Below are 15,606 nucleotides of genomic sequence, written 5' to 3' on the forward strand. Positions count from 1 at the left end.
TCAGCTGGCAACGGCGGATGGCACGGTGGATTGTGTTCACTGACAATGCTTTCTGGAAGTATTCCTGAGCCCATTCTGTTATTTCCTCGACAGTGGCATTCCTGTTTGAGGTGAGTGACGTTTAAGGGCCCGGAGATCACGAGCATCCAGTAGAGTTTTACGGCCTTGACCCTTACGCACAGCAATTGTTCCAGATTCTTTGAATCTTTTGATGATGTTATGCACGTTGATGATGATAACTTAAAAGTCTTTGCTATTTTACGCTGGGTAACACCATTCTGGTATTGCTGCACTATCTTTCTGCGCAACAATGGTGGAATTGGTGATCCTCTTACCATCTTGGCTTCTGAGAGACACTGACACTCTGAGAAGCTCTTTTTATACCCAATCATGTTGTCAATTGACCTAATTAGTGTTAATTGGTCTTCCAGCTGTTCATTATATGCTCAATTTCCTTTTTCCAGCCACTTATTGCTACTTGTCCCAACTTTTTTGGGATTTGTTGACACTGAAATTTTGAATCAACGTATTTTTCCTTTAAAATGTTACATTTATTCAGATTAAACTTTTGATCTGTCATCTTTGTTATATTATGTTAGTCATTTTGGGGTTAATTAAATGACCACTGCAGAAACATATTCCTGTCTGTCGATTTTAACCTTTGCTTTCATGTATGTTCTGTCTTTGCAGGATCTAAAAAAGCCCTTCGACAAAGCCTGGAAGGACTATGAAACCAAAGTGTAAGAAACTTTATTTATCCAAACGTGTTTTATTTAAAGAATCCAGATTTTTATACAGTTGCCAATAAATGTAAAAACGAGTCATCAATAAGTTGAATTTTCCTACGTGACTGTTTAAACGAGTGTCTTTGGTATTTTAAAGCAACATAAATGTCTTGTTTTTGTCTTTCTTCACTAACTGTGCTCCCCTGTGTCTTATCTCCCCCTGTGACTGTCAACACATCCCTGATTATATGAATAACTCTGTCGCTTTCCTACCTCACTGATGAGACGTTTTCACTACATGCATGATGCATGAAGAGAGCAGACGTTTTTATAGCACTTTTATATGTTTTCCAAGCTGCAAAGGACATTCTTTACTAAAAGGGTAATGCTTCTTCCTTCCGAACCACTTAGATAAAGCAATACGAGCTTTGTCCTGAGATTTGCAGTTAGTCTTGATTTGGATTTTGATTCCCTAATTTGAGAGCTTCTTAGCCTCAGATTTTTTTCAGTTCTTCACTGGACATCGCCTCATGACGAATGCTGTGTATTCAAGAAGTGATTCATCTTTCAGTCTCCATGTTCAGTCGGACATTTCATGTTGAGTTTAAATGTGAAGTGCACAAAGAAAGGGACAGGGGTCCAATCGTTTCTTGGTGCACCAGTTCCTGAATCTCAACTCTGTCTTCTAACATCTGTCAGTGTGGCCCGCAGCCAAACAGCCTGGCCAACATGTGCCTTTCTGTTAGTGGCGGTACTGATGATGCTGGAATGCTTTCAGGATCAAATATTTCTGTGCTGACAAAGACTAAACGTCTATAAAATCAAGTTGGACACGTTCACACTGGTAAAAAAGTGTAGGATTTTTAGGCGTCTCAGTGATGTAAACACAGATATTTGTTTTTGCAACAAGGTCATTGAATAAATCACTAATTATTACAAAGCCAACATATAATTTATGTGTGACTATTAAATACACTAATCCAGATTGTTGTTACCGTAAACTTTGTTGTCCTTTATAATTACCATCCTACTCTGCAGCTTATGAGCAACTCTCTAAAGTTATGAAGCAAACACTGATGCTTTTTTGTGCTTTGTATAACAAATTGGTTTAGTTTTCCTTTTTACAGACATATTTAGATTAGATATATTACTCTTTGTTGAACTTTGGGGCATCGTTCCCATTAATGCTTTACAATTTAATGGGCACATTTAGGAAGGTATATGTGTCTACCGGTATTTAAGGTTTAAAGTTGCTGATTAGCTGAGTTTTCAGCTTGATACATGCCATTAAAATCTTCCAAAAAACATTATCACTCCACCAATCATACATTTAAGATCAAGTCAACTGAAAAGTTTTTTTTTTCTTTTTAATTATTTAAAGCTCACTTATTGAGCCACGGGGAGTTTGCCAAAATAATTAAAAAAAGCACATTCTTCTGGATTTATTAACAAAGGTTGAACCGTTAATTAAGAGCTGCTCAAAGCTTGTTTGAAGGAAACTTTCTTCTGGATTAATCTTATTAATATAGTAATATTAGTATGTGCTGAAACAGTTTAAAGATAGGCTAGATATGAGAAAGTATGCAAATGGATCTCGAGCTAAAAGCTTAGATTTCTACAAGAGAGGTGAACCAAAATTACAACCCGGGTGTCCCAATCTGGACCTGAAACCAGCAGATTAAATCTGTATGAACCTGAAGGCAGCTGCACGTTTAGTGTTTTTATTTAATTTGAATTAACTTTAACATTTCGGTTAAAAAGTTAGTTTAAACAACAACAAAAAAAACACCAAAGGTAACAAATTTGTTTTTGTTTGACCATTTTGCAGAAATTTGTGCAGATTAATGAAAGAACATGAACACTGAAACATATTCTATTTCATGGATGTTTGATCAACCCTCCTGCTGCCATATAGTCAAAATGACTTAACCTCAGTCTAACCACTGAGGCCTCGTCAGGCATTTTGACCCTAGGGCAGCAGGAGGGTTAAATATGAAGCTGGGAGATGTTTGGTCCAACTTCTAAACTCACAGATCGACTCTTTTATTTAGTTTATTCATTCTACACAAAAGCTGAACTCTAAAATCACAGAATTATTTTCCTGTGGAGGACTGAGCTGAATAGTTTCATGGCGAACATCACGTCTTTTTTCCTTTTGGTGTTTTGGTGTGATCATGATGTTCCTGAAGCCTTAATATTTGCAAACGTGCAAATATTAATGAGCTTATCTCGCCATTGTCCTGCAAATAAATGGTTACAACAACTTTTTTTATTTTGTTTGCTTACAAACATTTTTTCCAAAACTTCAGTTTTCATTTTTATTAGCAAAACTGAGCTTTGTTTTATTAATTATAGTTAAACTCTGGATGGTGGAAACAAACTGAAGCCTTGTTATTGCAGATAAATATATGCTGTTGGAAAATGCAGCATATGAAAAAATAAGGTGCTGCATGGAATGAACCCTTCTCTTTGTGCTGTGCGTTTCCTTGAGACTTTGTGTAAAAAATCAGCCTTAAATTCTCAGTCAAGCAATTTACCAATATTTAATCTTTTACTTCATTTGCTCAGAGACATTTTAGATCATTTTTAAGCTGTTAAAATTCCTTTTAATAACAAGAAACCATGAAAACTGTAAGGTTTATTTATCCGTTTGGTATTTATAAAGTCAAACCTTTAAAAGATAATTAAGAGGACGAGTTGGAGAGAACTTCAGCATTTCACTGTTTTTCTGGGCAGAAGTGTGCAAAAAAAGAATAAAAAAATTGCTGCTTTGAATTAAATTTTTATAATTTAATAAAATGCCCTTAATGTAGAATGTATTTTTATTTTTATTTTTTTTAATAAAAATGCAGATTTAGAACTTTTGCATAATGTTTGTGTTTCTATGGGGTCAGAAACAAAAACTGATTATTTGTTTTAGGATTAAATGACAAAGAGGAGGAGGTCTTAGGGCTGATTTTTAAAAAAAATATATATACACATTTGATCTCACCTTTTGATTGTTTGGAATGATTTTTCTGTCGCACTCTGAACTCTGTGGTGTTCTGATCCGTCAGGACCAAGATCGAGAAGGAGAAGAAGGAGCACGCGAGGCAGCACGGGATGATTCGGACGGAAATCAGCGGTGCGGAAATCGCTGAAGAGATGGAGAAGGAAAGAAGATTCTTCCAGCTGCAGATGTGCGAGGTCAGACAAACAAAGACGGACAATTTGAACGCAAAATAATTAAAAAGGCAAATGTTGATTGCACATTTGCGTTACCTTTTTAATGTATTACTTTGAAAACGAAGCTTTACTTAAAAAAAAAAAAGTAAACAAGATCAACATTTCTCCTGCATGGTCTTACAGGATGAAAGCGATTAGATGTGAGATGTTCAGCTGCTCTCGCTCCTGACTGAACCCTGCCTGACCCCTTTGCTCTGATCCTCTCTGTTTACAGTATCTCCTCAAAGTTAACGAGATTAAAATCAAAAAAGGAGTGGATCTGCTGCAGAACCTCATCAAGTACTTCCATGCGCAGTGCAAGTAAGATGTTATTATCTATTTGGTGTCCTCATCTCATGTGAAGTGTGCTTTTCATTGTGCACGCTACTAATTCATATTACAAACCAGTTTGAAGTTTTTTGTAGATGCTAATGCTTCCTGTTCAGTTTCTTCCAAGATGGACTAAAAGCTGTGGACAACCTGAAGCCTTCTATAGAGAAGCTGGCCACAGATCTGCACACGGTAAAGATAAAGACAGGGTCATGGCGGTTACTTTGGTTTGCATTACTTTAAACCTTTCTTATTCTTTTCCGGTTATCAGATCAAGCAGGTGCAGGACGAGGAGAGGAAGCAGCTGACTCAATTAAGAGAAGTCCTCAAGTCGACTCTTCAGGTGGAGCAGAAGGAGGTAAAACGCTGATCATTTAGCATGTTGTGACTTTTAATCCAGTCAGGAAAGATACGATTTTTACAGCACCTTTTTATTCTCTTTGTTAAAAGAAAATCGTACGCAGAAAAGCTTAATTAATATATCTATCTCTCTATACATATGCTTCTTTTTTTTCTAGTATTTTGTGTATGAGTTGGTGTTTTTCTAAAACAAACTAAATGTTTCATTTTCCTTTTTGCTGCCTTCGTATTTTGTAATAAAGCCGCGAAAAGTAAGTGGAGATGTTTGCTGTTTTCTTGTATAGTTTTAATGTTCTGGGATAAATCCTCATTTTCTTTTAAATACTTATACTTTTGTTTTCATAGCTTTGTCATGTTGTAGTGCTTTGGGTATTTAGTTTGTTCGTATCTAACTTTTATAAGACAGTCTTGTTGGTTGTTTATTTTTTATGTTTAAAAAAAAGCCCCAAGTTCTGTTTCTGAATTATTTATTGATAAAGCTGCTGTAACGCTGCAGTCAACAATAAGTATTTAAAATAATTGGATCCAGAAGTTTATGCATCCTGCCTTGTTTTTTTTATTATTATTAGGAGAAACCATTAAAGTAAACTCCATAATGTCTGTAATGAAACAGAACATTCAGACATTTAAGCTTTTGGACAACTTGGATGAAAGATTTAAAGCTTAAAATTACGATTTATTATTATTTGTTTTATGTAGTGAACTTTAGGAAAGGAGAGAAGATGCAAACTTTAATGCTAATTGAATCCTATTCCAGCCTCACTTCTGGAAGGAGAGGCTTTCTTCTATGTTTAGGTAACGCTTTGAAGGTTTTTAAACCAAGAAGGAGGTGGCATCCGTCATGATTGTAGGAGGTCTAGTTGGAGTCTGGAAGGCTCAGAAACCTCAGAACTGCTGAGAGAATTAACTGGAAAACTGACCCAGAATTTGGTGTTGATAATTTATAATTGAACATCTGTTCAAGCTTTGCCGTTTGGAAACCAGGAACTGACAAAAACCGGAAACATTGCTTCAGCAAAGATGTTTGTAGAAAGAAGGCTCCGCGGCGTGATTAAAGGAACGTCCGCCCAGCTGCTAAACGTCGAGGCGCTTCAGTCGTGCTTCAGCCACGTGTTGCAGCTCGTGCCATGAGAAATATTTCACCGTCACAAGAAGGAATGGATTCAATTAAATGCTTGTAAACTCTGCAGGCCAACGTTGTGCTGTCTGTCCAACAGCTGAACAGGAAGGATGAAAATGTGAAAGCAAGTTCAAAAATCAAAGAGGATTTAAAATCTTTAGAACCAAGAAAATGAAGAAAACTACAAACTTTTGCTTCAGCTGGTTGTTTACAAAGCATCAGCTTATAGTTCTTTTTATTTTATTAACAAAAGACTCAATAACATAAAACTAAAAGGAATTTTTATTAAAATAAAATCAATTTCAAACTCAAGAAATTGCATTTCCTGCGAAAATGCAGTGTGATGGCTTATTGCAGAAGAACTTGCTGAAATGTAGCTAAAATGGAAGGACAATACTAATTTAGCAGAAGAAATCAGAAAGGACACATATTTGCTGACTTAGGTTTAAATGAGCATAAAAATTGGGAAATGAGCTAAAAAAAGAAGCTGAACTTAGCAAAAAAATAGCTGAAAAGGCAGAAAAAAGCTAACTACCAGAAGGAGGCAGGAAATGCTGAAATGAGTTTAAAAATGTGGAATTACCTGAAAAAGTCAAAAACAGCATCAAAACAGCTAAATAGTAGCTGAAATAGCAGAAAAAGCTGAAACTAGCAGAAAAAAGCTGAAAGGAGCATAACAGCTGAAATTAGCAGAAAGAAGTTACTTAGGCTGAAAGTATCAGAAATTACCTTGAAAAACTTGAATTTATCTGAAAACAGCTAAAAGGGTAGCTAAAAATTTAGAAAAGCTTAAATTAGCAGAAGAAAACAGAACATGTTTGCCCAATTAGGCTGAAAGCAGCACAAATGAGCACAAATAGTGGAAATTATCTGAAAAATAAGCTGAAATAAGCAACAACAGCTGAAAAGTAGCTAAAAAGCAGAAAGAAGTTAAAATTACCAGAAGTGAGTGGAGAGAGCATATTTTTGCTGAATTGGACTGAAAAAAATTTGAAATGAGTGCACAAATTTTGAATTACTGTAACCAGGGGAAAAAAGCATAAAAACAGCTAAATAGTAGCTGAAATTGCAGAAAAGCTGAAACTTGCATAAATAAGCTGAAAGGAGCACAACAAGCAAAAAGTTAGAAGAAGCACAAAAATGTTTCAGATGGCAGAAATAATCTGAAAAGAGCACAAAACAGCTGAAAATAGCTGAAAAAATTTTTGAAAAAAGTTTTAATTTGCACAAAGAAGCTGAACCAGAACAAAATGTAAAAGGAGCAGTAAAACGTAAACAGATCTAAAGATTTGAAGGATGTAAAATGAGCTCAGTTCATTTCTGATGAGGAAAAAAATGGCAGAAAAGGCTAAATATTTCAAAAAGCTAAAGTTGCACTAATACCAAAAGCCATAGCAGGATTGTCCTGAAAGAGCTGAATGTTTTGATGACTTGTTGAAATAGCACAAAAATTGTGGAACGAGAAAGATGCTGAAAAAACAGAAGAAAAATGGATCACAAAGTGCTTATAAGCGTTCACACAATAAAACTTCCTCTACCTTTTCTAATTTAAACAACCAGAGCACTTGAACTCCTCTGCAGCTTCCTCTTGACTGCATGCTTGTTTGCAAAGCTAATTAGCAGCTGCTGCTTTGTAAGCTCTCTCCTCTGCATAGTTAGTTATTCCTGCTGGGGCGTGTTTTCCCAGGATCCCCAGGTGCGTCAGAGCACAACGTACAGTCTGCATCAGCCGCAGGGCAACAAGGAGCACGGCACCGAGCGGAGCGGCTTCCTGTTTAAGAAGAGTGACGGGTGAGTTTGTAGGATGCAGCTTCACACAACGGGTCTAATATGCTGAAAATGTGCTTTTATTGTGGAGCAATTAAAGGAGGCTGCAGCTACAGCCTATTTTATTCTCATAAATTAAGTAATCTGTGAATGTGGGGTGACACTGCAATCTTTTTCCATCTATTTGTTATTAAATAAGAAATTTAAATCCCTCTTACTTGTCAAATTAATAAATATTTTATCAAATGTTTCTCCTTTACGACGATCTCACCACTGTATAAAAGTGAATACAGTATATACAGGTGCTGGTCATAAAATTAGAATATCATGAAAAAGTTGATTTATTTCAGTAATTCCTTTCAAAAAGTGAAACTTGTATATTATATTCATTCATTACACACAGCCTGATATATTTCAAATGTTTATTTATTTTTATGTTGATGATTATAACTGACAACTAATGAAAACCACAAATTCAGTATCTCGGAAAATTAGAATATTGTGAAAAGGTTCAATCTTGAAGACAACTGGTGCCACACTCTAATCTGCTAATTAACTCAAAACACCTGCAAAGGCCTTTAAATGGTCTCAGTCTAGTTATGTAGACTACACAATCATGGGGAAGACTACTGACTTGATAGATGCCCAAAAGACGCCCATTGCCACATTGCACAAGGAGAGCAAGACACAGAAGGTCATTGCTAAAAAGGCTGGCTGTTCACAGAGCTCTGTGTCCAAGCACATTAATAGAGAGGCGAAGGGAAGGAAATGATGTGGTAGAAAAAAGTGTACAAGCAATAGAGATAACTGCACCCTGGAGAGGATGGTGAAACAAAACCAATTCCAAAATGTGGGGGAGATTTACAAAGAATGGACTGCAGCTGGAGTCAATGCTTCAAGAACCACCACACACAGACGTATGCAAGACATGGGTTCAGCTGTCACATTCTTTGTATCAAGCCACTCTTGAACAAGAGACATCGTCAGAAGTGTCTCGCCTGGACTAAAGACAAAAAAGGACTGGACTGCTGCTGAGTAGTCCAAAGTCATGTTCTCTGATGAAAGTAAATTTTGCATTTCCTTTGGAGATCAAGGTCCCAGAGTCTGGAGGAAGAGAGGAGAGGCACAGAATCCACGTTGCTTGAGGTCCAGTGTCAAGTTTGGGGGACATGTCATCTGCTGGTGTTGGTCCACTGTGTTTTCTGAGGTCCAAGGTCAACGCAGCCGTCTACCAGGAAGTTTTAGAGACTTCATGCTTCCTGCTGCTGACCAACTTTATGGAGATGCAGATTTCATTTTCTAACAGGACTTGGCACCTGCACACAGTGACAAAGCTACCAGTACCTGGTTTAAGGACCATGGTATCCCTGTTCTTAATTGTCCAGTAAATTCTCCTGACCTTAACCCCATAGAAAATCTATGAGGTATTTTGAAGAGGAACATGAGATACACAACAATTCAGAAGAGCTGAAGGTCACTATCAGAGCAACCTGGGCTCTCATAACACCTGAGCAGTGACACAGACTGATCCACTCCATGCCACGACGCATTGCTGCAGTAATCCAGACAAAAGGAGCAACAACAAAGTACTGATGCTGTACATGCTCATACTTTTCATGTTCATACTTTTCATATTCATACTTTTCAGTTGGCCAACATTTCTAAAACTCCTTTTTTTAAATTGGTCTTAAGTAATATTCTAATTTTCTGAGATACTGAATTTGGGGGTTTCATTAGTTGTCAGGGGCAGCACGGTGGCGCAACTGGTAGAGCTGCTGCCTCTCAGCGAGCAGGTCCTTGGTTCAAACCCCGGTCCAGGGGCCTTTCTGGGTGGAGTTTGCATGTTCTCTCCGTGCATGCGTGGGTTTTCTCCGGGTACTCCGGTTTCCTCCCACAGTCCAAAAACATGCATGTTAGGCTGATTGGTAACTCTAAATTGTCCCTAGGTGTGAGTGAGAGAGTGAATGTTTGTTTGTCTCGTTTGTCTCTATGTGTCCCTGTGATGGACTTGCGACCCGTCCAGGGTGTACCCCGCCCCTCGCACAGTGATTGCTGGACATGGGCACCAGCGACCCCCGTGACCCAAAATGGAATAAGCGGGTAAAGAAAATGGATGGATGGATGGATTAGTTGTCAGTTATAATCAACATTAAAAGAAATAAACATTTGAAATGTATCAGTCTGTGTGTAATGAATGAATATAATATACACGTTTCACTTTTTGAATGGAATTACTGAAATAAATCAACTTTTTCATGATATTCTAATTTTATGACCAGCACCTGTGTATATATAATGTACTGTATGTATTGTGTGTGGCAGGCTGAGAAAAGTGTGGCAGAAGAGGAAATGCACGGCAAAAAACGGATACCTCACCATCTCACACGGCACAGTAAGCTAACCAGCTTCATACTCTGTGATCAAGCTTAACCCTTCTTGTTCCCATATAAGATTTAACCAGACGTCTCACTCAGAGCTGCTTATCAGAACTTTTATTTGGCTCCAGCAGTAGTCGCATACCATGAAACACAACATTCTTCCTCGCTTGGCGATTATTATTTCTATATTTTAATCCTGCGTTCCGTCCTGGCTTTTGTCTCCGTCAGGCAAACCGACCTCCAGCTAAACTCAACCTGCTAACCTGCCAAGTGAAACACAATCCTGAGGAGAAGCGGAGCTTTGACCTCATCTCACGTACGTGTTCATTTGTCCAAATGCAGTGCGGGTTTTACTTCAGTTGTGTCAGAATCAAATGTCAACAAATAAAACGGATATAATAGTAGCCGGTTTAAAAGAAATGCTTTTACAGCTTCACTTTTTAATTAGCTCATCTATAAGTAGACCTTTAGGTCAGTGGTTCCCAACCATAGTCCTTGAGGAACGCCATCCTGCATGTTTTAGTTGTTTCCCTGCTCCAACACCTGATTCAGTGATTTTATTACAGCCTCAAGTTCTGCCCAAGCCTGTTAGGCACCCATTCATTAAAACCAGGTGTATCAAAGCAGGGAAACAACTAAAACATACAGGGTGGTGTTCCTCAAGGACCAGGGTTGGGAACCACTGCTTTAAGTGACATCTTGAGCATGAGTATACAAGCCTAGACACACATAGTCTACAGGTGATGTGTAATTATGATAACCCAAAAAGGATTTAAACTTTTAATCAAAGCCATTTGAATGAAACTGGATCAAATAAATTAGTAACTGAGAATAAATTACGACTTTCTTTTTTGTTTTAGATGACAGAACGTATCACTTCCAGGCCGAAGATGACCAGGACTGTCAGATGTATGTGCCTATTCCTTCCTTCCTCTGCTTTAGTGCATCCTGTATTCCACCTCAGCTACTTTCTGAACACTTCCTGCCTCACACATTTGGACTTCTGACCTCCTCTTTACCTCATAAACTAACATTTTGTCCAAATCCGTCCTTCCACCCCCTCTCCCAGTATGCGCCGACTCAATTTCTGCATTCTTCTTGGTCATTTGCTGTCATCCAGTTGGATCTCGGTGCTGCAGAACAGCAAGGAGGAGGCGTTAAATCAGGCATTTAAAGGGGACCATCGTGTCGGCGAGAACAACATTGTGCAGGAGCTGACCAAGGCCATCCTGGGGGAAGTCAAGAGGATGACGGGAAACGACGTGTGCTGCGACTGCGGAGCCCCCAGTGAGTGGCAATGCATCCCCTCACAAAATATTTTAAACCTCGCAATTTGGAAAACCACGCTAACGCTGGATTATTACATTGAAATGATTGAAATGGTGGAAAGTGTCTGCTCAGCCTGATCGGATATCTGTACAGAAACACTTTGCTGCATCATGCAGGTTGTAGTAATGAACAGTGTTATAATCCTGGCAATCCTTAGAGTTGTTGGATACTCTTGTTGTGTCCTTTGGAGGACAAAATCATTAAGATGCCAGATCAGTGTCTAAAACATCATGAGCCACACCTTTTTAAATGAACTATGTTTATGTTGAGAATTAGAAACAACTTTCCAGATTTCCGGGTATTTTTCTGCTTTGATTTCCACAAAGAAATCCCTTCATGGAGTAAATGTTCACATCCTGAAGATGTGCTGAAACATCGTTATTATTATACAGCTGAATTGAAAGAGCCGCTGTGCACATTTTCCGCATGATGGCACAGTGGCATTAATAATTCAGATCTCCTGACTCAAGGACAGAATCAAACTGTGATAATTCACAATCCTCTGGTTGCAGTCAGTTTTCATATGTGCAGAAAAATCCCATAAATCCTGGATTAGAGTGACAAAACTGTGAGGAGCTTTAACTTTAAAATTACAGAGGTTATTTTCCTGTTTACGCTTGTTGTGTGGATGTTTATGAAACATTCATGATCCATTTTTCTTCCGTACGTTTTTCAGCATCTCTTTCCACAATTTTTGTGCCATTTCAACAAACCTTATCAAAATGCTCAGCTCTTTCAGGACAATCCTGACTTTTGGTACTGGTGCAACTTTAGCTTTTTGGAATATTTAGCCTTTTCAGCCTTTTTTTTTTTTCCATTGAAAAGGAATTGAGCTCATTTTCCATCCTTCATATCTTTAAATGTGTTTACAACTTTTTACTGCTTCTTTCACATTTTGTTCTGGTTCAGCTTCTTTCAGCTTCCTTCTGCAAATTTAAACATTTTTCAGCTACTTTCAGCTGTTTTTTTTTTTCCCCAACTGTTTTGTGCTCCTTCAAGATTTTTTCTGCTAACTACAACATTTTTGTGTTTCTTCTAACTTCTTTCTGCCAATTTCAGGTTATTTATGCAAGTTTCAACTTTTTCTGCTATTTAAGCAGTTTTTATGTAAATTTAGCCTTTTTTCAGCTAATTACACATTTTTTTCCCACGCATTTAAACTTTTTTTCAGCATAATTCAGTGAAAATGTGCTCTCTTCACTTCCTTCTGGTAATTTAAGCTTCGTTCTGCTTTTTTAGCTTTTTTTTTGGTGCAAATTTCTACTTTGTTCAGATAATTTCCACTTTTTTGTGCTCGTTTCTATTTGCTTTCTTCTGCTAATTTAAGCTTGTTGTACCATTTCAGCTACTTTTTTTTTTTTTTTTAGCATTTTTTAGCTGATTTCAGCTGTTTTCAGACAATTCAAGTTTTTCTTGTTGAGTTCTGCTACTTTCAGCCTAATTTATCTTCTTCATGCTAATTTCAGCTTGTTATGCTCCTTTCAGCTTTTTTATGCTCTTTCAGCTACTATTTAGCTCTTTTGATGCCAATTTTGGCTTTTTCAGTCAATTCCACTTTTTTTAAGCTCATTTCAGCTCTTTCCACTTCCTTCTGGTAGTTTAAGCTTCTGCCTTATCAGCTACTTTTCAGCTATTTTTTGTGCTCATTTCTGCTTATTTAAACGTAATTCAGCAAATGTGTTTTTTTTCTGCTTTCTTCTGCTAATCTAGGCTTGTTCTTCCTTTTCAGCTAAGTCAGCATGATTTTTTTTTTAGCTAATTTCAGCTGTTTTTTAGCAAGTTCTTCAGCAATAAACATTCACACTGCATTTTTGCAGGAAATGCAATTAATCTGTTTTTTATTTAAAGTAATGGTTTCAAGTACCTCTCGCCTAAATATCTAAAATAAGACATTTTGAGCTGCCTGTAAGTAAATAAAAGCCCTGTCCTGTTTTCATTATTTGAATCAACTTTTGTTCTTTCAGACCCGACGTGGCTGTCCACCAACCTGGGCATCCTCACCTGTATTGAATGTTCAGGGATCCACCGGGAGCTGGGGGTCCACCACTCCCGGATCCAGTCCCTCACTCTGGATGTACTCAGCACCTCAGAGCTCTTGGTAATTCAGCTTCAAAAACACGTTTCATCGTTGTCGTTTTCTACTTAGACGTTTTTGTTGGATACATTTAAAAAGAAAGCAGGAAGCTGATAGAAGTTTGGGTACGGAGCGTCTCCTGTGGACGCTTCCACATTTAGAATAGCTGAGATTTTGTTTGGCTTTTTTAAATCACGGTTTGGTGCTGAGATTTACAGCCTGTGGGACGTTAGGGATTAAACGCTTCCAGTCGTGATTGCGTTCCGTGGTGTAAAGACGCCAGTCGTGTTGGCCACAGTCCGACAGGGCTGAGCTCAGGATGTGGATTCTTTAGCAGTTCTGGTGACTTGGGAAATAATTGGTGTGATGCAAAAAAAAAAACTGTCTCAAAACTAGTTTTGAATGTGTGCATGTGTGTGTTTCCTCCACAGCTGGCCAAGAACGTGGGGAATGCAGGCTTTAATGAAATCATGGAGGCCTGTTTAATTGCTGAAAATGTTGTCAAACCCAATCCAGCAAGTGACATGTAAGCCTCATCTTCTGTTTCCGTTTAAATAAAATTTTACTTATTGGATTTTAGAACCACCTTCTTATCCGTCACAAACATGAAGTGGATTCTGAACTACTGGGAAAATCTTAAGACTCTAATTTGAACAATCATTTGTGTCCTTTTGTTCACCAGGCAGACCAGGAAAGACTTCATCACAGCCAAATACATAGACAAACGTTTTGCCAAGAAAACGTATCCTGATGCCATGTCCCGGCTTCACGCGCTCTGCGAGGCGGTGAAGGCTCGAGACATCTTCTCCCTCATCCAGGTCTACGCCGAGGGGGTGGACCTCATGGAGCCCATCCCGCTCGCCAACGGCCATGTAAGAACACTGCAGGGTTTATAAAACCTGTTGGAGCTTTCACGTCGGCCCATACTCACAGAGAGCTGATGTTTTCAATCAGGAACAAGGAGAGACGGCCCTTCATCTCGCCGTCAGGCTGGTGGATCGAACATCTCTTCACATCGTCGACTTCCTCACTCAGAACAGGCAAGTGCGGCGAGAAACTGTCATTTCTCTGTGTCTTCACAGTTAGGACTTATAGCCTCCCCTTTTCTGTCCGCGTTTAGTTTGAATTTGGACAAGCAGACGTCCAAAGGCAGCACGGCGCTGCACTACTGCTGCCTGACGGACAACAGCGAGTGTCTGAAGCTGCTGCTGCGAGGGAAGGCGTCCATAGATATCTGTAAGAAAACACCCAAACAGGATAAAGTGCAGCCATGGTGCATTCACTGACCTCATAGTGTGAACTCTTATGAAGCATTCACACTATTGCGATCATTTTTTTCCCCGTACATTTTTCAGCATCTTTCTCGTTCCACAATTTTTGTGCTATTTCAACAAATCGTCAAAACGTTCAGCTCTTTCAGGACAGTCCTGCCATGACTTTTGGTTTTGGTGCAACTTTGGCTTTTTGAAATATTTAACCTTTTTTGCCGTTTTTTTTCCTCATAGAAAATGAATTGAGCTCATTTTACTTCCTTCACATCTTTAGATCTGTTTACAACCTTTTACTGCTCCTTTCACATTTTGTTCCAGTTCAGCTTCTTTCAGCTTCCACGTGGAAATTTAAACATTTTTTTTAGCTACTTTCAGCTAATTTCAGCTGGGTTTTTTTGTTTGTTGCTAACTTCCTAATTTTTGTGGTCATTTCTGCTTATTTAAACCTAATTCTGAAAATATGTATTTCTGCTTTCTTTTGCTAATTTAGGCTTGTTCTTCCATTTCAGATACATTTCAGCACTTTTTTTTTTTGTTAATTTCAGTTGTTTTTCAGCAAGTTCTTCTGCAATAAGCATTCACACTGCATTTTTGTAGGAATTGCAATTTCTCTAGTTTGTCTTGTATTTCTTTATTTACAGCTCAAGTTTTATTAGAATATTTCTATTTATGACTTTCTCCTTCAGTTCTTACATTATTAAAGGAAAAACAGCATCTCTTCTACATTTTTGTGACATTTTGGGATATTTGTGCTTTTTTTCTCATTGTTTAGTTGATATTTATCAGAAAGTTTAACTTTTATTTGTTAAATGATTTATTAATGCCTGTATCATATTGTTTGAAGATGTGATCTCTGTCATTTCCACAGTAAAAGTCTCTGTACTCAGTGTTTTAAAATTACATTAAGAAGCTGGTAAAAGATAATGGATGGATGAAAATCCTTTAAGTGCAGATTTAAGGTGTTTTTTTGCAAGATAAACATCCAAACTCTACACAAAATGTATATTTTCACAGTGATGTTAAAGTTTTACTTTAATAATGACTATCT

The 15,606-nt window shown here is 37.9% G+C and overlaps 1 protein-coding gene across 1 annotated transcript in view; it reads left to right on the top strand.

Annotated features, from left to right (window-relative positions):
* Positions 1-15,606, top strand: part of asap2a (ArfGAP with SH3 domain, ankyrin repeat and PH domain 2a) — a 64,742-nt gene that overhangs the window by 34,680 nt on the left and 14,456 nt on the right. Inside the window, exons 5-19 of the mRNA XM_037695040.1 lie at positions 691-740; positions 3,782-3,911; positions 4,165-4,250; positions 4,376-4,451; positions 4,531-4,617; positions 7,427-7,530; positions 9,829-9,898; positions 10,113-10,200; positions 10,745-10,793; positions 11,005-11,171; positions 13,178-13,311; positions 13,719-13,813; positions 13,970-14,159; positions 14,242-14,327; positions 14,408-14,523. Coding sequence (XP_037550968.1) covers positions 691-740; positions 3,782-3,911; positions 4,165-4,250; positions 4,376-4,451; positions 4,531-4,617; positions 7,427-7,530; positions 9,829-9,898; positions 10,113-10,200; positions 10,745-10,793; positions 11,005-11,171; positions 13,178-13,311; positions 13,719-13,813; positions 13,970-14,159; positions 14,242-14,327; positions 14,408-14,523 — 1,528 coding nt within the window. The remainder of the gene's footprint in view (positions 1-690; positions 741-3,781; positions 3,912-4,164; positions 4,251-4,375; positions 4,452-4,530; positions 4,618-7,426; positions 7,531-9,828; positions 9,899-10,112; positions 10,201-10,744; positions 10,794-11,004; positions 11,172-13,177; positions 13,312-13,718; positions 13,814-13,969; positions 14,160-14,241; positions 14,328-14,407; positions 14,524-15,606) is intronic.

This window comes from Nematolebias whitei, chromosome 21 (assembly GCF_014905685.2).
Source record: "Nematolebias whitei isolate Nwh7 chromosome 21, NemWhi1, whole genome shotgun sequence".
NCBI classification, from domain to species: Eukaryota; Metazoa; Chordata; class Actinopteri; order Cyprinodontiformes; family Rivulidae; genus Nematolebias; species Nematolebias whitei.